General features: G+C 41.6%; 1 protein-coding gene across 3 annotated transcripts in view; it reads right to left on the minus strand.

Moving 5' to 3' along the window:
- The window catches only part of CSMD1 (CUB and Sushi multiple domains 1), a 1,887,231-nt gene that overhangs the window by 193,812 nt on the left and 1,666,823 nt on the right, over nucleotides 1-26,596 (minus strand). For all 3 annotated transcript variants that reach the window (XM_056565713.1, XM_056565712.1, XM_056565715.1), the window contains exons 45-48: nucleotides 18,684-18,764; nucleotides 17,475-17,588; nucleotides 2,284-2,472; nucleotides 1,200-1,346 (exon numbers count right to left, since the gene is read on the minus strand). In XM_056565713.1, coding sequence (XP_056421688.1) covers nucleotides 1,200-1,346; nucleotides 2,284-2,472; nucleotides 17,475-17,588; nucleotides 18,684-18,764 — 531 coding nt within the window. The remainder of the gene's footprint in view (nucleotides 1-1,199; nucleotides 1,347-2,283; nucleotides 2,473-17,474; nucleotides 17,589-18,683; nucleotides 18,765-26,596) is intronic.

Genomic DNA, 26,596 nt, shown 5'->3' on the forward strand with positions numbered 1-26,596 from the left:
GATTCAAAAGGGATATTGATGCACGTAATAAGGGGCCTGGTACATTTCTGTATGTTACTATGTTACGTATATACATGTTACTTGATTGACCCTCAATGTTGTTTAGGGGAGCTGTCTCATCTACACTGGCTTCGATAAATACCCCCACATGTGAGGGCAGTGAAATTAAACATAAGGGCCACAAAAGCAAAGCCACATGCCTTGTCACTTTTTACCTCTCAGATTTCAATATTAGGGTTGCCCATATGCTTTTCTGCATAATCTGTTGCTACAAACCAATTCTAGAGTGGTTTTACCCTTTGCCATTAAAGGGGTATTTCAGGGAAAAACTTTTTTATTCTATATCAACTAAATTCAAAAAGTTAAACAGATTTGTAAATTATTAAAAAACAGCAACCATACCTCAATGAGAGCAAAAGGTCTGAAAATGATATAATATTTATTACACAGTAGTATAGCAATATAAGAGCATATGATAAAATTCACACTATTTAACAGTAAATACACAAATAAAATATATAAAAATAAAATACTGTGTATTTATTTATTTATATATTTTATTTGTGTATTTACTGTTTAATAGTGTAAAATCCTTGAGGTATGGTTAATGTTTTTTTAATATTTTACTTTTTTCCATTGGTTGGTGAGGATCGACTTCATTAACCAGTTATACCTTGGATTTTTGGTTGTGAGCTGCACACACCATTCTTTCTTCCAGATTTGTAAATTACTACTATTAAAAAAATCTTAATCCTTCCAATAATTATCAGCTGCTGAAGCTGAGTTGTTGTTTTCTGTCTGGCAACAGTGCCCTATGCTTACATCTCTGCTTGTCTCAGGAACTGCACAGAGTAGAAGAGGTTTGCTATGGGGATTTGCTTCTACTCTGGACAGTTCCCAAGACAGGTGTCATCAGAGAGCACTTAGACAGAAAAGAACAACTCAACTTCAGCAGCTCATAAATACTGAAAGAAGTAAGATTTTTTTAATAGAAGTAATTTACAAATCTGTTTAACTTTCTGGAGCCAGTTGATATATATAAAAAAAAGTTTTTTCCTGGATAACCCCTTTAATACATTTCAATGTACTCTCTAGAACTATAACGCAAAAGATTAGAGAAAAGCTACAAGCACTCACCATATGAACTAGTAAAACAGCTGAAACACAAGTTACAGAATGTCAACTGTGTATGTACAAACCTGAATAATGAATCTTGAAGCCTTTTTTATTGGTGGCATGATCTGTTGACCAGCGGAGAAAAATATTATTGCTTTTGCTAGTAAAATTGTGTTGCCCTGTTACATTGTCACTTAATGCCACAATAAGAGAGCTTTGTCCAGATGGCCCTGTAATACAGAAAGGTAAAATATGAATACATGTTATGTTTGTTCTGAATTTTTATATTTTTTAATTTAAATTTTTTTTACATAGTTTATTTAGATTTTTTGAAATTGAGTGTCATAGTAACTTTTGTTTTATTATAAAATGTTGGACATGCTGTTACATGTGAGTTATAAAATTGTAAAAGCCTAAACTATGAAGCAAAATGTCAAAATTATCATGATCTGTAAAGACTATTTTGTTGTTAGATTTTTTTATTTCAAAGTAGGAGTTTAGGGCAATGCCTGCTTCAAATTGTCCAACCAGAATTTCTCCAGGTGGATATTCTGTAGTGTGCATAGGCCCTTAAAGTCTTTAGTGCTTTGTAGGTGTTGAATCCCAGTGTGAGATGACACCGGCAGTGCTGGGACTGTGTGGGTCTAACAAAAGGACAAAGTCTGGTGAGTTGTGTCATTAAATTGGTGTTGTAAAATGTGTGCAGCATTGCTGATATTTGCTGCATATGAAGCAAAAAAGCTGGCAGAGGCCAGTTGGACTGCAATTCCTGGTGTGCCAACCATCACAGTCCCTGAAGATGGAGATTCCTCTCTCTCTCTCTCTCTCTCTCTCTCTCTCACTCTCTCTCTCTCTCTCTCTCTCTCTCTCTATATATATATATATATTTATATATATATATATATATATAACACCACATTTCCTCCAACGTGATGACAGGATTCAGGGCGCTGGACACACAGACAAGAGGCATCTCAAGTTTAATCACCTATGATGCAACGCGTTTCACAGTAAGACTGCTTCATCAGGCATATATATATATATATATATATATATATATATCTTTTTTTTTTTTTTGTTTATTCTGCCACAGATAAATGATAATACCTGCATAATAAGTGACAGTGATATAAGTTTACAGAATTGTGTGTACATTAGTTTTCTTACCATCAAATATCTCAAGTACATCAAATTGTTTTTCGCTTTGAAATGTGTCAACAAAAATTGATATGTTGTAACCTGGTTCAACCTTAATGCTCCATGAACAAGTCTGAGAATTTAAATAGTTTTCTGGATAACCAGGACTAAGGATCACCCCAGATGACTCGATGCGAACCTCATTTGCAGGACATTGTGCTACAAGAGATTGAAGAGAACCATAGCATTAACCTTTGGCATGGATGCATCAACCAGTTCAAACTAATTAACAAGCAAAACAGACATTCTACTGCTTTTTTACATTTTTAAGATACTAAAATCATGTTATGATACATTTAGAACACACATGTACAATCAATGTAGTGGTGGGGTTGGCAGGGCTTAGCGATTTATTGCATAATGTGTCCAAATACAAATACCAGCTTAATCCCCTCACTTGAGCAAGATCCCATGATGGCATTGGAATATTGCTATACATGCACTTGGACACATGATGCAATAAATAACTCAAGATTGTTTTCACTAGTTACATGTCCTATCAATCTATTTACAACTGCCTCAGGTTACAAACTTAAGTACCCATACACTTAAGGCTTAAATTGTCCAAATCCAACTGTCTAAAGTATGTGCCGGCCTTTTGTCATATGTTAGATTGTTGCCCCCCTCAGCCCTTCTGTTTTTGAAAGGATAAGCTGAAACCAGTGCTAGGGAGAGATAACTGTCCCATTGAGCTGATGGTTAATACAATATATAGCCACCTTTACAATGAACTTTATTACATTTAATCTACATGTCTATAGATATAACCAAACTTAAGCACGTCACTGGTTTTAAAATACACTTTTCACTGGTAATACTGTTCTTACATGCTCTAATTGGCTGCCTTGCAGATTATTATGTTAGTTTACCTTTAAAAGTTACTGACACAAAACGCATTAAAGTAGAAATACACATTATTAAAGGGGTACTCTGGTGGAAAAGATTTTTTTTTTTAAATCAACTGGTGCCAGAAAGTTAAACAGATTTGTAATTGACAGACATGCAAAGTAGTGGTCTCAGCACCATCCCTATGTTGCACTAGATTAAGTAAGATCCACACAGTCCCTGGAAACCAATCCTGACAACCTCTTTGGTGCTGACACACAATGTAGATATAGCAGACGATGTGAACAGTACAAGAACTGTGGAGCACTCACCAGATATATTCAATCAGAGGCTTCTTTATTGTAGCTTTGTACAAACAGACGTGGGGGTATGCAAGACGGCCTAAACGGTCCGTCGTCTTCATGCATACCCCGCGTCTTCACCATCCTCTCCTGCATGTATCCCGTTTGTACGGAGCTACAATAAAGAAGCCTCTGATTGAATATACCTGGTGAGTGCTTCGCATTTCTTGTACTGTTCAGATTTGTAAATGACATCTATTAAAAAATCTTTACCTTTCCAGTACTTTTTTTTTAGCAGCTGTATGCTAAAAAGGAAACTCTTTTCTTTTTTTATTTCTTTTTTGTCTTGTCCACAGTGCTCTCTGCTGACACCTGATGCCCATTTTTTTTTTAAATCAACTGGTGTCCAGAGCAGGAGAAAATCCCCATTGCAAACCTATGCTGCTCTGGACAGTTCCTGACATGGACAGAGGTGTCAGCAGAGAGCACTGTGGACAAGACAATAAGAAATTCAAAAAAGAAAAGAATTTCCTCTGTAGCATACAGCTGCTAAAAAGTACTGGAAGGGTAAAGATTTTTTTAATAGTCATTTACAAATATGTTTAACTTTCTGGCATGAGTTGATAAAAAAAAAAAAAAATGTTTTCCACCTTAGGATGGGGTGTCCAGGCTTTGAAGTCCAGCTTGGCTTCAGATTTCTCAGTATAGAAAACTAATTTCATTATCTCATTACTTGAATTTGTTTTACATGACAACTATTTTTTCTTTAATGATTTTTTCTTTAATGATACCTTCTTCCTCCAGACGTCCGTTACTGCCATGGAAAAGAATATGGCGCCCACGTATGCTAACGTGTTCATGGGGGTGCTGCAGGAAATGCACATCTATGTGTCCCACCACTCCAGCTTTTTGCTGGTGTGGTGGAGATATATTGACAATGTGTTTCTTGTCTGGGGGGGGGGGGGGGGGAGACATGACCCAACTCCATGCCTTTCATGCATATTTAATTTCTGTAGATATGCATTTTAAATTTACTTTGAATGCCTCTACTACCTCAATTCCTAAAACACTGGTTTCAGTTGAACATGATCACTTAACTACTGAACTATTTGTTAAAAAAAACGGATAGTAATTTGGTACTTCACTTTGATAGTTTTCATCAACCAGTTCAAACTAATAAACAAGCAAAACAGACATTCTATTACAGCCAGATGCTGAGGGTGCGATGTATCGTTGACTCAGATAATAAACTTAAACCCACATTGGAAAAAATGGGGACTAATTTTTCCAAACGTGGCTACCCTAGAAATTACTACGGTTCAGAGAGCTGTCTTTAGATCATCAGAAACGTTTGCACATGATTCGGGTGTTCGCATTCCGTTTGTCTCTACCTTTGGTGAGCATTCCAAAGCAATAGATAGTTAATAAACACTGTAATCTTTTGAAAACAAATTTTCCAACCATCCCGGAATTCAAATATCATCCTTTGTTGTCCTACAGACATCATCCAAATCTGAAGGACAACGTTGTAAAATCTGATGTTTCTTTGAAAACCCATTCATAAAAATATCTCACTGTCAGGGGCAAGGGCTCTTACCCCTGTTGCCAATGTGTAAATTGCGGGTACATGAACAAGGGATCTGTGTTCATACACCCGCAATCTGGCAGACAATATGTTTTGAAACATTATCTCACGTGTATGTCTGACTTTGTCATATATGTCTTGACCTGCCCATGTGGTCTCCTCTGTAAGGGTGAGACCACATGGGACTTCAAGACCAGGATGAACCAACATTGGTACAACATCCAAAAATAACGCACCGATTTATCGGTTGCCAAACATTTTTCGGATGCTGGCCACACGGAAAGGGATCTGAAATTCCCCTTTGTGGACCACATTCCCACCTTGAAGGGGTGAGTGAATCAGTATCCTTAAGCAGAGAGAACTCAAATGGATCTATGATTTACAATCCCTAAGACCTAAGGGCCTTAATGTTGACTTTTCTGTGACTTCTCAGATAAATAATGCATAAGCTGTTGTTTGGCACTAATTCCTACATTACTCCGGCATGACTAAGATGTATGTATTGTGATCCTAACACTCACCTATGATTAATTTTTTCTTGTGTTTCTTTATTTCCAAAGAAGGACCAAAAACTGAACAGCCTGAAAATTTTCCATTCACTATAATTTTTTTTCTTATTGAAGATGGCAAAGTCTTTTTCCTTATTGGTGCTTTTCTTATGTTATTGATATACTCATTATCTTCCACCATGTTTTTCCAGTGAGCCAAATGTCATATTTATACTGTGATCAATAAACTTTATTTTCTTCTAACATATTTTTATTTCTATTTAATTTTCTTCTTTTTATTTAATAGGACATCTACCCTTAACTCTATATATTCCATTATTTAGTTTTTTAATTTTTATTATTTATAATTTTTTTTATTGATATTTCTTAGAATATTGTTATACGTACATTGGCATATGTTTATGTGACTATTGTATGATTAATTTATTTCCCTTAGTGTGTCTCCCACAGTATGAATGTTTTCATGTGTGTGGCACTCCGTCACTCTCTTCAGTGGACCCTTACACACTTGGATCCCCCTGTGGCAGGCTCCATTGGTAAATCCATGGGACTAATCGACAGGTTCCTATCTACACTCTGTTTTCAATGTGGAGTTAGGGGTGGATGCCACAGGTGGGTCAGGATATATAGTGCCTGGCATGACTCATTTTGACGGCTGGTGCGTTATGCAGAAATAATACTTTCTATTAGAGATGAGTGAACTTTTCAAACATTTGGTTCGGCAAATTTTTTCTAAAAGTTAATTTCGGGTTGAATAAATTTGTGGTGACACTGTATTAAAAACGGCTATTTCTGGCCTACAGAGAGCCCCAATGGGGGTGTATAACACTTTGCCTTGCGGTAACATGCATAGAGAGTGTGCTGGGTTACTGAAATCATACTGTTATTCATCATGACATGCAGATTACAGGCATTGTCATTAGAATCACTGCTGCAGAGCGTCTATGTGGCAGCAGGGAGACCATAAGGTGTCAAAATTGAAGAAGATAAAGAGATCTTTTATGTCATATTTAATGTAATTTGATGTGAAAATGTAATTTTTACATTACCCATTCTGGCAAGCATCGAGCTGGCGGTCCTCCGAGATATCACCTGTTCCAACCCCTGCCTCTCAGTGCCCCCCTGATTATGGAAGTACGAATGTTTCATTTAATCAGTTATGGTTCATTGCTATTGCTCCAACATGTTTCATTGGATTCTTGTGATAATTCCACAGGTAATATGATGTTGACGGCCAAAGGGCCTCAGTCTTGAAAAAATTATAACCCCTAAGATTAAAAGAGGAATGTTGAAATCTCTATTGAAAATGTATGTTAAATAGTGCTACCATCAAAACATTTTTGTCCCAAGTAGTTCCTAAAACACACAGAGTGGAGGAGGAAGCAGCATGAGTACACAAGACAGGTTCACAACCCCTAACATTAAAAGGTGAATGTTGATTCTTTATTGAAGATGCATGTTAGCTAGTGCTACCATCCAAAAATGTAAGGCCCAATCCCAGAAGCATCAGTAAGCCAAGTAGTTCCTGAAAGACACAGGTGCAGTCAGGCGCAGGCATCAGCAGTACACCTGAGGGTTTCATAACCCCTTACATTGAAAGATCAATGTTTAAGGATATGAAACAGAGGAATGGCGTTGTTCATCCCGTAATCCTCACGACTTACGTATAATGTGGCTTCCTTAAAGAGCCTGAGCAAACGGCAGGTGTCACATATGAGCTGCCACTGGTTCACATTGAGGTTACACATGAGATTACCCCTATCCTCTTGGATCATCAAGAAATCGGTGATGGCTTTTCTCTGTTCGTACAGTCGGTCCAACATATGGAGGGTGGAATTCCAATGTGTGGAAATGTCTCAAATCAGACTATGTTGGGGGATACCATTCTGACGCTGCAGCTCAAGGAGGGTGTTCTCTGCGGTGTACGAGTGGCTGAAGTGCATTAAAAGTTTCCTTCCCATTCTTAGGATCTCTTGCAAATAGGGGGAAGACTTCAGGAACTGCTTGACAACCAGATTTAACACGTGTTCCATTCCTTGTCGCAGCGCAGCCAAGATGTTCTTCTCGTTGTCGATCTCCATGGTTCCCATTTCCAGTTTTCGTGGAGTAAGCCATGCTCCGATTTCTTTACGAATTATTTTAGCAGTTCATCCCCTGTGGGACTCTTCTCGCCAAGGCAAACCATGTGAAGAACAGCGTGACACCGTGCTGAAGGGCCACTGAGACTTGTCCGGGTAGTGGAGGCTGAGGACTTGGTGGAGGATGAGAAGGCTCGCACACTGTCACAGGACCAACGGGCTGACAGCATGGAGGAGAAAGTGGCGTGACCTGTCCAAGTTGGGGTTGTGGCTGTGCAGGAACCACATTCACTCAGTGAGCCGTAAAGAACATGTATTGTCCCTGACCGTAGTTACAGCTCCAGACATTGGCGCTGCCGTGCACTTTGGTACACACCGATAGGCTCAAGGACTGGACCACCTTGTCTTCCACAAAATTGTGCAGGGCTGGTTCTGCCTTCTTCGCAAAGAAATGACAGCTTGGCACTCTCCATCTCGGCTCGGCACAAGCCATCAGTTCTCTCAAAGGTGCAGAGTCCACCACTTGAAAAGGGAGGGACTGTAGCACCAGCAACTTAGACAGGAGCACATTCAGCTTCTGCGCCGTAGGATGAGTGGGCATATACTGTTGTCTCTTGGACGTGGCTTTGCGAATGGATTGTTGGCGGAATGGCTCACTAAAAGTGGGAGAAGCAGGAGCGACAGAAGGAGGGTATGACACACAGAACCCTTCGGCTGAGGTGGTGGAGCCTTGGCTGGCTGAAGGAGGGAGCGGCTGGCCACCAGGTTATGCAGCAGGCTGGACCACTACATCGGAGTCGTGGATCTCCCAGGCCACTTTATGGTGGCGCAGCATGTGTTGATGCAGGGCCGTGGTGCCAACATTGGGACCCTGGCCACGCTTCACCTTCTGCCGACATATCTTGCATGTGGCTATGTGAACCTCCTCTGGATGCTTGATGAAAAACTGCCACACCGCCGAGTAGCTGATTTTACCACCAACAGTCCGCACTAATTTACTGCTACTGCCGCTGTCTCCAGGAACTCCTGTTCCACTACCTCCCGGAAAGGTAGGCAGCTGCGAAGCTGGTGGTCTCCCCCGGGCACGTTTGGCTCGAGAATTTCCACTTCTGCTTCCACGCTGACTGCCAACCATGCTACCACCTTGCTGGCACAGCTGCTGACTCATGGGCAACCTGCAACTCTCTTCTCCTGATGATGATGAAGCCCCTTCTGCATCCGGGTCCCAATTGCGATCGGCTTCATCATCATCGAGTTGTGTCTGCATGTCACTGATGTCCTTCTCAGGTTCCTCAACAGTGTCTGCTTCAGGACCATGAACCCAGGAAACACCACCTCCCACGTCACTGTCCTCATCACTACTTGCTCGCCTAGCGGAGGAAGCAGCGCATGTCTCCTCCACTTCTTGGCTGGGCAGTAGCTGCTGACTGTCCTCTATTAGATCGTCCTCAGTGAATAGTGGAGCTGAACCCAGAGCGTAAGATACTTCTGTAGGAGAGGGAACAGCATACGACAGAGGCAATGGGAAGACAGGGACTGCTCCCGGGCCATGCCAACTGAGGGTTGTCTGAGGAACTCCCCGACTGTTGACTGGGGGTGTCAGATATAACTTGTGATGAAGTGGATGACCGTGTTAACCAATCGACGACGGCAGATGGGTTGCTGGTCAAGATACGATCGCTAGCTGATAACAGGAGCTCAGGCCTCTCACTGCAACTCCTGCTGCCACTCGCCGCTAGTCTGCTGCGACCTCTGCCTGAAGGATTTAGGCCTCTGCCATTCCTCTGTGCACATCCTGGCACTTCTCTGCCTTACATACTTAGTGTGTATATGAGAGGGGTACAATACGCTTCACTACTCTTAAAACAGTATTTGTTTAGAACAGCAGCAGGTGATTACTTTTGGCTGTCCTTTCACAGTATGTAGGCCCTTGACAGATTAACAGGTACAAAATAGTACATTACTTAGATGTAAGTATGTGGTATGCACTGATGAGGGCAGAAAAATGCTCTACAGTACACTTAAAAAAGTATCTGAGTACAACACCAGCCGATGAGTATTTTTGGCTTGACTTTCACCGTATGTAGGCCCTTGACAGATTAACAGGTACAAAATAGTACACTGCTTTGATGTAGGTATGCAGTATGCACTGATTAGGGCAGAAACATTTGCTACAATGAGCCTAAAAACTCTGTAATATGTTTTTAAACACCAGCCGGTGATTACTTTTGGCTGTACTTTTACAGTATGTAGGCCCTTGACAGATTAACAGGAACAAAATAGTACACTACATAGATGTAGGTATGTGGTATACACTTATGAGGGCAGAAAAATGCTCTACAGTACAGTTAAAAAAGTATCTGAGTACAACACCAGCCGATGACTACTTTTGGCTGGACTTTCACAGTATGTAGGCCCTTGACAGATTAAAAGGAAAAAATAGTACACTACTTAGATGTACGTATGCGGTATGCACTTATGAGGGCAGAAAAATGTGCTACATTGCACCTAAATTCTCTGTATTTTTTGTAAAACGCCAGCTGGTGATAATTTAGCTTGGACTTTCACAGTATGTAGGCCCTTGACAGATTAACGGGTGCAAAATGGTACACTACTTAGATGTACGTATACGATATGCACCGATGAGGGCAGAAAAATGTGCTACAATATGCCTAAAAACTCTGTATTTTTTTAAAACACCAGCTGGTGAGTACTTGTGCTTGGACTTTCACAGGATGTAGGCCCTTGACAGATTAACAGGTACAATATGGTACACTACTTATATGTAGGTATGTGGTATGCATGTATGAGGGCAAAAAATGCGCTACAGTACATTTGGAAAACTTATTTTCGTAAAACACCAGCCGGTGATCACTTTTGCCTGGACTTTCCCAGTATCTAGACTTGATACAAAATAGTACATTGCTTAGATGTAGGTATGTGGTATGCACGTATGAGGGCAGAAAAATGCACTACAGTCCGCTGAAAAAACATATTTTTGCAACAATACAAATTGTACAAAAAGTGAAAGGGCCTAAAGAGTTTCCAAATGCACTATATTCTGTAAAACAACTAATGTTAGTTACTTTCAAATAGTCCATATTATGCTTAAAGGGGTACTTCACTGGAAAACATTTTATTTTAAATCAACTGGTGACGCACGGTTAAACAGATTTGTAAATTACTTCTATAAAAAAATTCATAATATTTCCAGTACTTATCAGCTGATGTATACTACAGAGGAAGTTCTTTTCTTTTTACATTTCCTTTCTGTCTGACCACAAGTGCTCTCTGCTGACACCTCTGTCCATGTCAGGAACTCTCCAGAGCAAGAGAGGTTTGCTGTGGGGATTTACTCCTACTCTGGACAGTTCCTAAAATGGACAGATGTGTCAGCAAAGAGCACTGTGGTCAGACAGAAAGGAAATTCAAAAAGAAAATAACTTCCTCTGTAGTTTACAGCAGCTGATAAGTACTGGAAGGATTAATATTTTTAATTGAAGTAATTTACAAATCTGTTTAACTTTCTGGCACCAGATGATTAAAACAAAAAAATTTCAGCAGAGTACCACAGTTCAACATAAAGTCACATTATACTCTTTTACTTAGCCCTAATAAGGACACATTTTAGCTTCCATTTTACGTTCACAGAGGATAAAAGATAACAAACTGATCGGTAGTGGTCTGAGATCAAAGACTCCTACCGATCTTGAGAACAAGAACAAAATTATCCCGGAATGAATGGTGTGTACCACACATGGACAGCCAGTGTATTTCTATGGGGTTGCCAAACATTCCCATGTTCAGCACTCAGAAATGTTCAGCAGCCATAATGAATGAAACACTGGCACCCCCACTGATCAGGTTGTTATCCTTTATACTGTAAAATGCGAATAACTTCATGAGATAGAAAATCTCTATACAATCATTTGAATGCAAGAGATCTACCGTATTTTTCGCTGTATAAGACGCACTGGGGGGGGGGGGGAAGTTGGTGCGTCTTATACGGCAAATACACATTAAAACCGGCGGGACCCGCGGCTAATACAGGACATCACCGATAGCGATCAAAGCTGTCCGCCTCGTCTGAAGTGAAGGTGACACTAACCCTGCTGCTCAGTTGGGCTGTTCGGGACCGCCGCGGTGAAATTGCGGCATCCCGAACAGCTTACAGGACACCGGGAGGGACCTTACCTGCTTCCTCGGTGTCTGCTCCGTGTCGGGATCCCCTGCATGGCTGGCACTCTCCTTCGTCGTCATCATGTCGTCGGGCACACCGTCCTGTCATCCAATAGGAGTGGCGTGCATGATGGCGGCGACGGAGAGCGAGGATACCGGGCAGCAGAGACGTTCAGGATCAACGGGGACACCCCGGGGACGCAGCGACAGCGATGGAGGGCGCCATCCAGGGTAGCGGTGACGAGCGGTGACGGGTCCAGAGCGGCAGGGACACGTGAATACTACCTCCTATACCAGTGGTCTTCAACCTGCAGTCCTCCAGATGTTGCAAAACTACAACTCCCAGCATTCCCGGACAGCCAACGGCTATCCAGGCATGCTGGGAGTTGTAGTTTTGCAACATCTGAAGGTCCGCAGGTTGAAGATCACTGTCCTTTACTTTACATTGTATTTGGTTCAGAATCTTTATTTTCTAGATTTTTATGCTTTAAAATTGGGTGCGTCTTATATGCCGGAGCATCTTATATGACAAAAAATACGCTAGTTGTTTAAGCCATAATGGAAGCATGTATAGGCAACTTAAAATACCAAAGAAAGCCAATAACAAACATTTTTGGGTAATGCACTATAGACTGTGTTAGTGCTCCATAAAGCGTACTGAATCAGGCAGATTAATTCTACTATACATTTTCCTTTACCTTGTTTTACATTACTGTATCATACTGATAAAAATACACATATTTGTGAAATATTTTTTAGGACATTCTCTTCGACTTATGACAATTTCATAAACAGACAATGGAGGTGACAAATATTACCACTGCTTACTATGTAAATATGTATGTTTTAGTAAGGGTAATTGTTTTAAACAAATAATACACAAAATTGTGATACAACTATTTATGGCTTTCAAGCTGCCATCTCTCTTTATGACCAAATTATATTTCAAACTAAAAGGTAGTAAAAAGAGACATGTTATTCGCAATAACAGAATCTAGGAATGTTTCCAAATTTCACAATGGATGCTTTCTGACAGGCAGTATAATTATAGACCTTTTCACCAGGCTGCAGACAATAAACTTTACCACTTCCCTTAACTGAATGATCAATGACAAAAAGATAATTATTGTTACTATCTGGAAGTTGCTAAAAATAAAATAGAAGAGATTTCATATGCAGACAGTCCAAAATTATTTACAGACTACATATCCCGCATTAAACACATCATGTGTGTCAGGAAGCCAGGACATTGCGGTTTATTACACAAATACAACAAGGATTTCCTTTTTCTTTTTTTCAGCTAAATGTTTAACTATCAAACAGGTTGTAAGGACGTTAAATTAGATTATTCTGGCAGATGCCAACTGGTAGCAATTGCTATGTTTGTCTTACAAATGAATGTCAACATTATCAGGGGAAGAATTGTCGAAAAAATTCCAAATGTAAATGGCTTATTAGACCTAGACCTATGACATAAACAATGACTGAGGTTTAGGGGCAGGATTCCACTGTCAAACTGTCAACCTATATTACTTTATTTTGGGGGAAAAATTTAGGTTGAAGCCTTCGAAGATATTAATTATTTAATGAATCTCCTTAAGCTCTCAAAATAGAATGTTCTTCATAGGACACCCTTATTGAATTCTATGGTTTCGTATAACTTTATTCTTTGAAGATCTGTTGTGAAAGAAATTGCAACACAAGTCATTATATTCGACTTGAGCTAAATTGTAGTTCACTGAAAAGTATGTATGTAGGAGTTGGGGGGGTGGGGACTAATGTGCAGAGAAATGTATAAGGAGCTCCTGTCCTTCATTTTTAGGCTATGTTCACAGTGGCGTGCCAGCAGAGCATGCTGGCACTAGAACCGCTAGGAGATGCACTGTCCGTGCAGACTCTGCAGAAATAATATACATGTCTATTCTTTCTGGGGATTTCGGAATCGGGATTTCTGCAGCAGAAACAATGCGTGAGCAATGTAGTAGAATCCCATTGATATTGGATGCTGCAGAATCTCCATGTGGAATTCTAATACAGAATTCTGAATGGAAATTCCATCATTTGAACATACCCTTAGGCTAATGTAAAGGATAGGTCCACTCTCACGATCCCAAACATGGCTTGACTCCAATTATGAATAGAAGAACAGCAGAATAGCCAGTGGTAATGATGCATACTTTATTCAGAACCAGAAAGCCGCAAGGCATGTTGTACAGCCAAGTAAAACAGTAACAATGGAGACAGCGTGGACGCGTTTCAGGTAAAGACCCTTCGTCAATGCACACTAAGTCTCAAGTAGAGTCAGGTTTATATGGGGATACTGAAGTGTGGAGTTGGGGCAAGGAGAAATACAATTCAATTTTTTCTCAATGTGAGAAGCAGAAACAGCTAAGTACAGTGTCCCCTCCATAGTGCTCATGCTATAATGGAACCCAGCAAAGTGGGTGTAGAAGTGATGATCCCTGGCGCTCACCCATACAAAGAAGATTTGTGGAACAGAACAAATCGGACTGTTGAGATAATGGATGATAAATACTGATTTATTGTAGTATTAAAAACACAACGGACTACGCGTTTCAAGGGGTGGGACCCACTCTTCCTTCATAGTGCTCAGCTATTTCTCATTTACTTTATTTTAAGGATCAGGATCAGAGCTCGACTGTTTGCCAGTAGTACACATGTAATTGATTCCTTTCCCTACTTCTCTAGACAAACACTGCGCAGCACAACACATCGTGTACTCCTCTATGATATGCCATGCCACAGGGCTGGTGTATGGATGACAGGCTTGCACTGTGCTGAGATAATGATTTACATAGTAAAGTGCTATACATGGCATGTGAAGGGATAAAGGGTTACTGGAGCACTGTTTTTGTAAGGTGCTATGTGAGCAAACATGAAAGAAACAGCAGGGTAGCAAGGAAAGATTTACCTTAATCATTGAACAGGCTGGCACTATGCTGGAGAATGACTTTTACCATACACTGCTATAGGTGGCATGTAGGGGACTGAAGGGGTTAGCAATGCACTGGCTTTGCACTATTATCAGAAAGAAAATAGCATTAGCAAAGCAAGGATATGGTTACACTTACCACTGCTGCTGCTAAAATTAGTGGAAATATTTTAAATTTCTTTAAAAATGCTTAATCAAACATGTAAAGGCTACACTTGAATGTGTGCAACGCATCATGAAATCTGAGGATTACCAACGGATTTTAGGTCGCACTGTACAGCCCAGTGTCAGAAAGCTGGGTTGGTGTCCAAGATCCTGGGTCTTCCAGCAGGACAATGACCCCAAACATACGTCAAAAAGCACCCAGAAATGGATGTCAACAAAGCTCTGGAGAGTTCTGAAGTGGCCAACAATGAGTCCAGATCTAAATCCCATTGAACACCTGGGGAGAGATCTTAAAATTGCTGTTGGGAAAAGGCGCCCTGCCAATAATTTTGTCCAGCCCCTTTTTGGAGTTTGGTGTTACATTATGTCCAATTTGCTTTTTTTCCCTCCCTTTTTTGGTTTAGTTCCAATACACACAAAGGGAATAAACATGTGTATAGAAAAACAAGTGTTACTGCAATCCTTTTCTGTGAGAAATACTTCATTTTCTAGTTTCAGGGGTCCCAACTTTTACGGCCAAGGCTGTACTTAAACCAAGTATGTACTATAGGTAAATGCACCCTAATAGTTTGATTAAGTTAGAGATATTTCCAAGTATTGTGTTGAACTGCATGAATTATAATGGATTTACATTTTAAAGGTTTTAGTTTTATATGAAGATTCAGATGGTTACTCGAGAAGAATGACTAAGTTAATGTAATTTCCAAACTTTTCTATGAAAAAGAATACATTATGACTAATTTCAGAGTAGTCCCACATGTAGTGACCTTATTGAAAAGTTGTGATCAAGACTCAAGAGTAAACGTAAAGAAAAAATACAGAAACTGACAAAGACAGCTGCAGCTTTCACTTCAATACAAGAATTACTAAATTTGGTTATACTTTAGGGATACATTGTTAAGCTAAAATAACTTTACTTGTTAATATTTATAAATTCAATGTTCAGTCTGCCTCAAAAATCCTCATGTGTTTTTAGATCTGCACTTGCAATTCACCTAGACAAGCTTGTTTTCCGATTTTGCTATAAAACTAAAGCTTATTAAAGAGTAAATATATTTATATCTATCTATCTATCTGTCTATCTATATATATATATATATATATATATATATATATATATATATGTGCAATCAAGCAATTTTCAGTAGAACTTATGTTTTATAGGTCACTGTAGAATAAATTGGATATGTCGACTTTATCCTATGATTTAGTTCAAATGCGATAACAGATTTGTATACTTCTAGTTATCTTTTATTACTTAAAAAAAAAATAAAGAAGTTTTTAGTTTTTCATTATGTAAATATGTAAAGGCTAATTTTTTTTTGTGCAGCAATCTGTAGTTTCTATCCATACCATTTTGGTGTAGTCAAACTGTAGCTGTACTTTTTATTCATTTTTTATATGTAATGTGACCAAAATTTAGGAATTTGGTTGTTTGGTATTTTTGTCATTTATGACATTCATTGTGTGTAATCAACAAATTGTAATACTTCAAACAACTGCGTACACTGCAATACCCAATATGCTAATTGTTTTTGAAGAAACATTTATTTATTTAAAACTTGTATTATAAATACTTTGTTTTATATTATGAAACTTGTATAAGCAACCATTTGATTGCTTAGACAGTTTAAATGCAATGCATTGCAGTGAACTCTAAAGTTAATGCTCTAATAATACAGCCTTCCTCTGGCTGCTATAATAACCAATCAGTGCTCTTCTTAATCTAGATAGGCATCTAGACAGTTAAGAGGCTGTCATCATAGTGATCTTTGTTGTCAGTTACTGACAGTGAGTGTTGGCTCATCTGCTGAGCCAATTAGATACTTTCCACCCAACCCATAATGTATTTGTACATCATGGATCAGGAAGGGGTTAGTAAGCGTTGATAATATGCATAGGAAAGTATAATATTTTACACTTGTTTATACAGAGGAATATAGTTAAAACAAGCAAAACAATGTATAAATAAATTCCAAAGGGAGTTAATAGCAGATGTATTATACTGTATGAATGTAATGTGTCATATGTTGTGACTTTGTTTCAGAGGTATACATTGGGGCATATCACTTCCCCCCAAGTCTCTAAGAAGCATAGACGCTCCAAATACCATACACTACCAACCACATTACTAGTGCTATTGAAGTGTAGCATACAGTAAGGACTTGATTCATATCAAGGAACTCTATATACAATACTTGTAAATATGCCTGTAAATATAGAGAAGAGGTTGTATTTATTTTTATTTCTCATAGACAATCCTTACGTTTTTAACATACAAAATCATTTAAAATTTTTAGTCTGTTAATGGTTCAGAAAAGCTTCTTTTGTACTTTGAGCTCAAGAGAAAACAATACGTTTTATATCACATTGATACCAACTGAGAACATCATCAAGAAAAGCTTTAAATAATTACATTTACCAATCCAAAGAAACCACAAGAGAACAATTAATTTTAACATTCAGTAATAATGCAAATGAAATGCATGAACATTCACGCAGAACTGAGTAATTGCATGATAATTATAGTACTACAACTATGGTACCATAAAATAAATTACTCACCTTCACAGGTAGGTAAAGAGCCCTCAAACTGGAGCTGGGTAACTAATTTGCAGGTCAAAACGTCATTTCCTACTAATGTAAACCCCGGATGGCACTTGTATTTTACAAAGTCACCTTAAAAAAAAAAAAATCATGTGGAGTTTACCTTGATTTTAAATATGATTGGTGAAAACTACTAGATGAAGCCATTTCTAATATACAATTTGTGCTTTTTCAGTACAGTTAAAATTAGGAAAGAAGAAACTTTGCCAATAGTATTCACTATAAATATGCCATAATTTTCACAGATTCATGCATCTCCATGGTAACAGACAAGAAACAAACACTGTGTAAGTCTAAAGCTACAGTAACACTTCAATCCATTGGAAATTGCTTCTAACTTAAAGGGGTACTCCGGTGGAAACCAATTTTTTATTTTTATTTTTTCAAATCAACTGGTGCCAGAAAGTTAAACAGATTTGTAAATTACTTCTATTAAAAAATCTTTATCTTAACAGTACTTATTAGCTGCTGTATACTACTGAGGAAGTTGAGTTGTTCCTTGGTGTCTGACCACAGTGCTCTCTGCTGACACCTCTGTCCATGTCAGGAACTGTCCGGAGCAGGAGAGGTTTACTATGGAGATTTGTTCCTACTCTGGACAGTTCCTGACATGAACAGAGGTGTCAGAAGAGAGCACTGTGATCAGACAGAAAAGAACAATAACAGTATACAGCAGCTGATAAATACTGGAAGAATTAAGATTTTTAAATAGAAGTCATTTACAAATCTGTTTAACTTTCTGCCACCAGTTGATATGGAAAAAAAAAGTTTTCCCCTGGAGTACCCCTTTAAATTTGACAAATAAGAAAGAAGCAGGATTTATTGTCTGTCAACATGGAGACACAGATAAAGGGTAGGTATAGAGTGATTAACGCTTAGAATTAAAGGGGGAGTTTTATGAAGCCAGTTTTGAGCTGTGTCCTTTTTCCATGTGAAACACAACCCATGCGGTTTTATTAAATGAAAACTGGCTGGGTGTTGCTCTATCACTATGTGTGAGCCCAGCCAAAGTAATCTAGATATTAACAGAACCAGTCAGTATGATTTACTGATCCAGTTCATCATTGACATATTCGAACATTTATCCCCCACAAGTCAAATGATAGCATTAAATCATAAACCCGCTGCAATGTAAAGAAGAGGGGAAAGCAGATTAAAATGTCATACCTATTTCAAAGTCATCATCATCGGAAATTATATCAGCTTCTGGCACAACTGCTGGTGGCGGACATTTTTTTAATGCATAAGCTGCAATAGAACACACAGGTGTAAATTTGCAATCACATTGGAAATGTAAGCAGGTTATCATATGGCATTTATGGTAAAATGTGTTGAATATTTGCTGAACGTTCTTAGACTAATGTAGACTATTGGAAAAACTATTTGATTTACCAACAGGCAGGCTTTCTGTCTACTGAATTAAGGCCCCTTTCACACTACCAATGTCACCCTGCAAAAACTCCCGTCATGAACTCCCGTCTGAAAGTCCCTAATACCCTAATCCCATTCATGTCAATGGGATTTTTTGACCATTCTGCAGCACCAGTTATGTCCGTTATGACTAACGTCCGTTGTTTTTAGGGCAGAAAAGACGATGCATACACTAATTTTTGTCCTGTCAAAAATAACGGTCGAATAACGGCTGTTAAAATTTTGACATTGAACTCTATGGGTGATGGATGTTCACAATTGACATCCATTAGTACCCATTATGTTAACGTTCGTTATGATCCATTATTTGTACTGTGCATGCTCAAAACATGGAAATAAAATAACAGACATAAAATAACAGACTCTAATGGATAAAATAACGGGTGATAACGGGTGGAACATTTCTGTTATTTTGACAGAATGGCCCTGATTTACTAAGAGTGGAGTGTTTATTGTGGAGTGTTTTCTATATCACTCCATTTTTTTTCCAGGCTTTTTTAATAATCTGTCGCACATGTCGGTTATTTTCTGTTGCACGTTTTTTTTGTGTGTCGCACTAGTCAATTGTGTTGCACAAACTCCAAACATGTAAAACAAACTTTTTTGTTGGACCTTAAAGACCATTTATAAATAAAAATGTATTTGTGTGAATCAAAAGGTTTTGGACTAGTTTGTTTATAAACAGTTTCATTAATTAAAATTATTCAGGTGTTATAATGTAAAAAAAAAAATTATAATTATCACCCAAACATTAAATACTTTATTCATAAACGTGTTGAACTGTACAAAATGTTTTTGTCACGATGCCGGCTGGCAGGAGGTGGATCCTCTGTGCCAGAGAGGGATTGGCGTGGACCGTGCTAGTGGACCGGTTCTAAGTCACTACTGGTGTTCACCAGAGCCCGCAGCAAAGCGGGATGGTCTTGCTGCGGCGGTAGTAACCAGGTCGTATCCACTAGCAACGGCTCAACCTCTCTGACTGCTGAAGATAGGCGCGGTACAAGGGAGTAGACAAAAGCAAGGTCGGACGTAGCAGAAGGTCGGGGCAGGCAGCAAGGATCGTAGTCAGGGGCAACGGCAGGAGGTCTGGAACACAGGCTAGGAACACACAGGGAAACGCTTTCACTGGCACGATGGCAACAAGATCCGGCGAGGGAGTGCAGGGGAAGTGAGGTATATATAGGGAGTGCACAGGTGAACACACTAATTAGAACCACTGCGCCAATCAGTGGCGCAGTGGCCCTTTAAATCGCAGAGACCCGGCGCGCGCGCGCCCTAGGGAGCGGGGCCGCGCGCGCCGGGACAGGACCGACGGAGAGCGAGTAAGGTACGGGAGCCGGGGTGCGCATCGCGAGCGGGCGCCACCCGCATCGCGAATCGCATCCCGGCTGGAGGCGGGATCGCAGCGCACCCGGTCAGTGGATCTGACGGGGGCGCTGCAGTAGCGAGAGTGTAGCGAGCGCTCCGGGGAGGAGCGGGGACCCGGAGCGCTCGGCGTAACAGTACCCCCCCCTTGGGTCTCCCCCTCTTCTTAGAGCCTGAGAACCTGAGGACCAGACTTTTGTCTAGGATATTGTCCTCAGGTTCCCAGGATCTCTCTTCAGGACCACAGCCCTCCCAATCGACCAAAAAAAAGGTTTTCCCTCTGACCTTCTTGGAGGCCAGTATCTCCTTAACGGAGAAGATGTCCGAAGAGCCGGAAACAGGAGTGGGAGAAACAAGTTTGGGAGAGAAACGGTTGATGATGAGTGGTTTAAGAAGAGAAACGTGAAAGGCATTAGGAATACGAAGAGAAGGAGGAAGAAGAAGTTTATAAGAGACAGGATTAATCTGGCACAAAATTTTGAAAGGACCAAGATAGCGTGGTCCCAATTTGTAGCTGGGAACACGGAAGCGGACATATTTAGCGGAGAGCCATACCTTGTCTCCTGGAGAAAAAATGGGGGGAGCTCTTCTTTTCTTATCAGCAAACTTCTTCATGCGTGATGAAGCCTGTAAGAGAGAATTTTGGGTCTCTTTCCATATGGTGGAAAGATCACGGGTTATTTCATCCACAGCGGGCAAACCAGAGGGCAAGGGAGTAGGGAGGGGGGGAAGAGGGTGACGGCCGTACACCACAAAAAATGGGGATTTGGAAGAAGATTCAGAGACTCTGAAGTTGTAAGAGAATTCGGCCCATGGTAGAAGATCTGCCCAGTCATACTGGCGGGAAGAAACAAAATGCCGTAAATAATCACCCAGGACTTGGTTAATTCTTTCTACTTGCCCATTGGATTGAGGATGATAAGCAGAAGAAAAGTTTAATTTAATCTTGAGTTGTTTACAGAGAGCCCTCCAGAATTTTGACACGAATTGGACGCCTCTATCCGAGACGATCTGCGTGGGCAACCCGTGAAGACGAAAAATGTGTACAAAAAATTGTTTTGCCAACTGAGGCGCTGAAGGAAGACCAGGAAGAGGAATAAAATGTGCCATCTTGGAAAATCGATCAACGACCACCCAAACAACAGTGTTGCCACGGGATGGGGGTAAGTCTGTAATAAAGTCCATACCAATCAGAGACCAAGGCTGTTCGGGGACAGGCAGAGGATGAAGAAGACCAGCAGGCTTCTGGCGAGGAGTCTTATCCCGGGCACAGACAGTGCAGGCCCGCACAAAATCAACAACATCCGTCTCCAGAGTCGGCCACCAATAGAAACGAGAGATGAGTTGCAAGGATCTCTTGATGCCCGCATGGCCTGCGAGATGGGAGGAGTGACCCCATTTGAGGATTCCGAGGCGTTGGCGTGGAGAGACGAAAGTCTTCCCTGGAGGAGTTTGCCTGATGGAGGCTGGAGAAGTGGAGATCAGGCAGTCAGGAGGAATGATGTGTTGCGGAGAGAGCTCTATTTCCGAGGCATCCGAGGAACGAGAGAGAGCATCGGCCCTAATGTTCTTATCGGCAGGGCGAAAGTGAATTTCAAAATTAAACCGGGCAAAGAACAAAGACCACCTGGCCTGGCGAGGATTCAGCCGTTGGGCAGACTGGAAATAGGAGAGATTCTTGTGATCGGTGTAAATAATAACTGGAAATTTTGATCCCTCCAGCAGATGCCTCCATTCCTCAAGTGCTAATTTAATGGCCAGTAGCTCTCGATCCCCGATGGAGTAGTTCCTCTCCGCCGGAGAGAAGGTCCTAGAAAAAAAACCCACAAGTAACAGCATGCCCGGAAGAATTTTTTTGTAGAAGGACCGCTCCAGCTCCTACTGAGGAGGCATCAACCTCCAATAGGAAGGGTTTAGATGGGTCAGGTCTGGAGAGCACGGGAGCAGAAGAAAAGGCAGACTTGAGCCGTTTAAAGGCGTCTTCCGCTTGAGGAGGCCATGACTTAGAATTGGCATTCTTCTTGGTTAAAGCCACGATAGGAGCCACAATGGTGGAAAAATGTGGAATAAATTGTCTGTAATAATTGGCGAACCCCAAAAAACGTTGGATAGCACGGAGTCCGGAGGGGCGTGGCCAATCTAAGATGGCAGAGAGTTTGTCTGGATCCATTTGTAGTTCCTGGCCAGAGACCAAGTATCCTAGGAAAGGAAGAGATTGACATTCAAACAGACATTTCTCCATTTTGGCATAAACTTGATTGTCACGAAGTCTCTGAAGAACCATGCGGACATGCTGGCGGTGTTCTTCTAGGTTGGCAGAAAAAATCAGAATATCGTCCAGATACACAACAACACAGGAATATAAGAGATCACGAAAAATTTCATTAACAAAGTCTTGGAAGACGGCAGGGGCGTTGCACAGGCCAAAGGGCATGACCAGATACTCAAAGTGTCCATCTTTAGTGTTAAATGCCGTTTTCCATTCATCCCCCTCCCTGATGCGGATGAGATTATAAGCACCTCTTAAGTCCAGTTTGGTAAAGATGTGGGCACCTTGGAGGCGATCAAAAAGTTCAGAGATAAGAGGTAGGGGGTAGCGGTTCTTTACCGTGATTTTATTAAGTCCGCGGGAGTCAATGCAAGGACGTAGGGAGCCATCTTTTTTGGACACAAAGAAAAATCCAGCTCCGGCAGGAGAGGAGGATTTGCGGATAAAGCCCTTTTTTAAATTTTCCTGGATGTACTCGGACATAGCAAGAGTCTCTGGGGCGGACAGAGGATAAATTCTGCCCCGGGGTGGAGTAGTGCCCGGGAGGAGGTCAATAGGACAGTCATAAGGCCTGTGAGGAGGTAGAGTCTCAGCTTGTTTTTTGCAAAATACGTCAGCAAAGTCCATATAGGCCTTAGGGAGACCGATTACAGGGGAAACCACAGGGTCACGGCAGGGAGTACTGGGAACCGGTTTAAGGCAGTCCTTGAAACAAGAGGTACCCCAGCTCTTGATCTCCCCTGTGGACCAATCCAGGGTTGGGGAATGGTGTTGAAGCCATGGTAGTCCAAGGAGAATTTCGGAAGTGCAATTGGGGAGGACCAAAAACTCAATTTTTTCGTGATGAGGTCCGATGCACATTAGGAGGGGCTCCGTGCGGTAACGTATGGTACAGTCCAATCTTTCATTGTTAACACAATTGATGTAGAGGGGTCTGGCGAGACTGGTCACCGGGATGCTGAACCTGTTGATGAGAGAGGCCAAAATAAAATTTCCTGCAGATCCGGAATCCAAGAAGGCCATAGTAGAGAAGGAGAAGGTAGAGGCAGATATCCGCACAGGCACAGTAAGACGTGGAGAAGCAGAGTTGACATCAAGGACTGTCTCACCCTTGTGCGGAGTCAGCGTACGTCTTTCCAGGCGGGGAGGACGGATAGGACAATCCTTCAGGAAGTGTTCGGTACCGGCACAGTACAGGCAGAGATTCTCCATGCGGTGTCGTGTCCTCTCTTGAGGTGTCAGGCGAGACCGGTCAACTTGCATAGCCTCCACGGCGGGAGGCACAGGAACGGATTGCAGAGGACCAGAGGAGAGAGGAGCCGGGGAGAAAAAACGCCTCGTGCGAACAAAGTCCATATCCTGGCGGAGCTCCTGACGCCTTTCGGAAAAACGCATGTCAATGCGAGTGGCTAGATGAATGAGTTCATGTAGATTAGCAGGGATTTCTCGTGCGGCCAGAACATCTTTAATGTTACTGGATAGGCCTTTTTTAAAGGTCGCGCAGAGGGCCTCATTATTCCAGGATAGTTCTGAAGCAAGAGTACGGAATTGTACGGCGTACTCGCCAACGGAAGAATTACCCTGGACCAGGTTCAGCAGGGCAGTCTCAGCAGAAGAGGCTCGGGCAGGTTCCTCAAAGACACTTCGAATTTCCGAGAAGAAGGAGTGTACAGAGGCAGTGACGGGGTCATTGCGGTCCCAGAGCGGTGTGGCCCATGACAGAGCTTTTCCAGACAGAAGGCTGACTACGAAAGCCACCTTAGACCTTTCAGTAGGAAACTGGTCCGACATCATCTCCAAGTGCAGGGAACATTGTGAAAGAAAGCCACGGCAAAACTTAGAGTCCCCATCAAATTTATCCGGCAAGGATAGTCGTAGGCCTGAAGCGGCCACTCGCTGCGGAGGAGGTGCAGGAGCTGGCGGAGGAGATGATTGCTGAAGCTGTGGTAGTAGCTGCTGTAGCATCACGGTCAGTTGAGACAGCTGGTGGCCTTGTTGCACTATCTGTTGTGACTGCTGGGCGACCACCGTGGTGAGGTCGGCGACAACTGGCAGAGGAACTTCAGCGGGATCCATGGCCGGATCTACTGTCACGATGCCGGCTGGCAGGAGGTGGATCCTCTGTGCCAGAGAGGGATTGGCGTGGACCGTGCTAGTGGACCGGTTCTAAGTCACTACTGGTGTTCACCAGAGCCCGCCGCAAAGCGGGATGGTCTTGCTGCGGCGGTAGTAACCAGGTCGTATCCACTAGCAACGGCTCAACCTCTCTGACTGCTGAAGATAGGCGCGGTACAAGGGAGTAGACAAAAGCAAGGTCGGACGTAGCAGAAGGTCGGGGCAGGCAGCAAGGATCGTAGTCAGGGGCAACGGCAGGAGGTCTGGAACATAGGCTAGGAACACACAGGGAAACGCTTTCACTGCCACGATGGCAACAAGATCCGGCGAGGGAGTGCAGGGGAAGTGAGGTATATATAGGGAGTGCACAGGTGAACACACTAATTAGAACCACTGCGCCAATCAGCGGCGCAGTGGCCCTTTAAATCGCAGAGACCCGGCACGCGCGCGCCCTAGGGAGCGGGGCCGCGCGCGCCGGACAGGACCGACGGAGAGCGAGTCAGGTACGGGAGCCGGGGTGCGCATCGCGAGCGGGCGCCACCCGCATCGCGAATCGCATCCCGGCTGGAGGCGGGATCGCAGCGCACCCGGTCAGTGGATCTGACGGGGGCGCTGCAGTAGCGAGAGTGTAGCGAGCGCTCCGGGGAGGAGCGGGGACCCGGAGCGCTCGGCGTAACAGTTTTCAGGTTATAAAACAACTTACTTTCACACAAAAAACTATGGTAAACAGTCCCTTGTTAGAAATCACTCCATTTTTGGAATTTCACTCGGCCTCTTGGCTGTCGTTTATTGTGTTAGACAAACGCACGCTTTTTCTCGAGTGATTTTGGAAGTACTCCGAGTATCTTTTGGTTTTGTCATTAAAACGCCAATTTTTGCATAAAACACGCCCATTTCAGAGTGAAAAAAAAACACTCCGAGTGTTTTCGAAAATGTCGGCTGTGCGACTAAAATTTTGTTGCATAATTAGTCGCACAGACATTGCGACTAAAATTTAGGCGCAATAAACGAGAAAAAGAGTCGGTTGGACTTTAGTAAATGAGGGCCAATGTCTGTTAAAATAACGGACATTGGTCATCTGTTATCATCCGTTATGTTCAGTTATTTTTTCTATTTTTTCATGACCTCTTTCAGCAGAAAAACGGCTGTTAAAATGCAGGAACATAACGGTAGTTTGAAAGGAGCCTAATACTGCTGAGCATCTGTTATGATTGATTTACACATTCTAGGGGTTTAACCCCTTAAGGACCAAGCCCATTTTCACCTAATCAACTGGTGCCAGAAAGTTAAACAGATTTGTAAATTACTTCTATTAAAAAAACCTTTAACCTTCTAGTACTTTTAAGCATCTGTATGCTACAGAGGAAATCATTTTCATTTTTAATTTCTTTTTTGTCTTGTCCACAGTGCTCTCTGCTGACACCTGATGCTTTTATCAGGAACTGTCCAGAGCAGCATAGGTTTGCTATGGGGATTTTCTCTTGCTCTGGACAGTTCCTCATACAGGCATCAGGTGTCAGCTGAGAGCACTGTGGACAAGAAAACAAAATTCAAAAAAGAAAATAACTTCCTCTGTAGCATACAGATGCTTGAAAGTACTAGAAAGGTAAATATTTTTTAATAGAAGTAATTTACAAATCTGTTTAACTTTCTGGCACCAGTTGTTTTAAATAAAAAATTGTTTTCCACCGGAGTACCCCTTTAAGAACCAGAGCATTTTTTGCACATCTGACCACTATCACTTTAAGCATTATTAAATCTGGGATGCTTTTACTTATGAATTTTATTCAAAGATATCATTTTTTGTGAGATATTCTACTTTAACATAGTGTTAAATATTTGCTAATACTTGCATCATTTCTTGGTGAAAAATTACCAAATTTCATGAAAAATTTGAACA

The sequence above is a fragment of the Hyla sarda genome, chromosome 3 (assembly GCF_029499605.1).
Source record: "Hyla sarda isolate aHylSar1 chromosome 3, aHylSar1.hap1, whole genome shotgun sequence".
NCBI lineage: Eukaryota > Metazoa > Chordata > Amphibia > Anura > Hylidae > Hyla > Hyla sarda.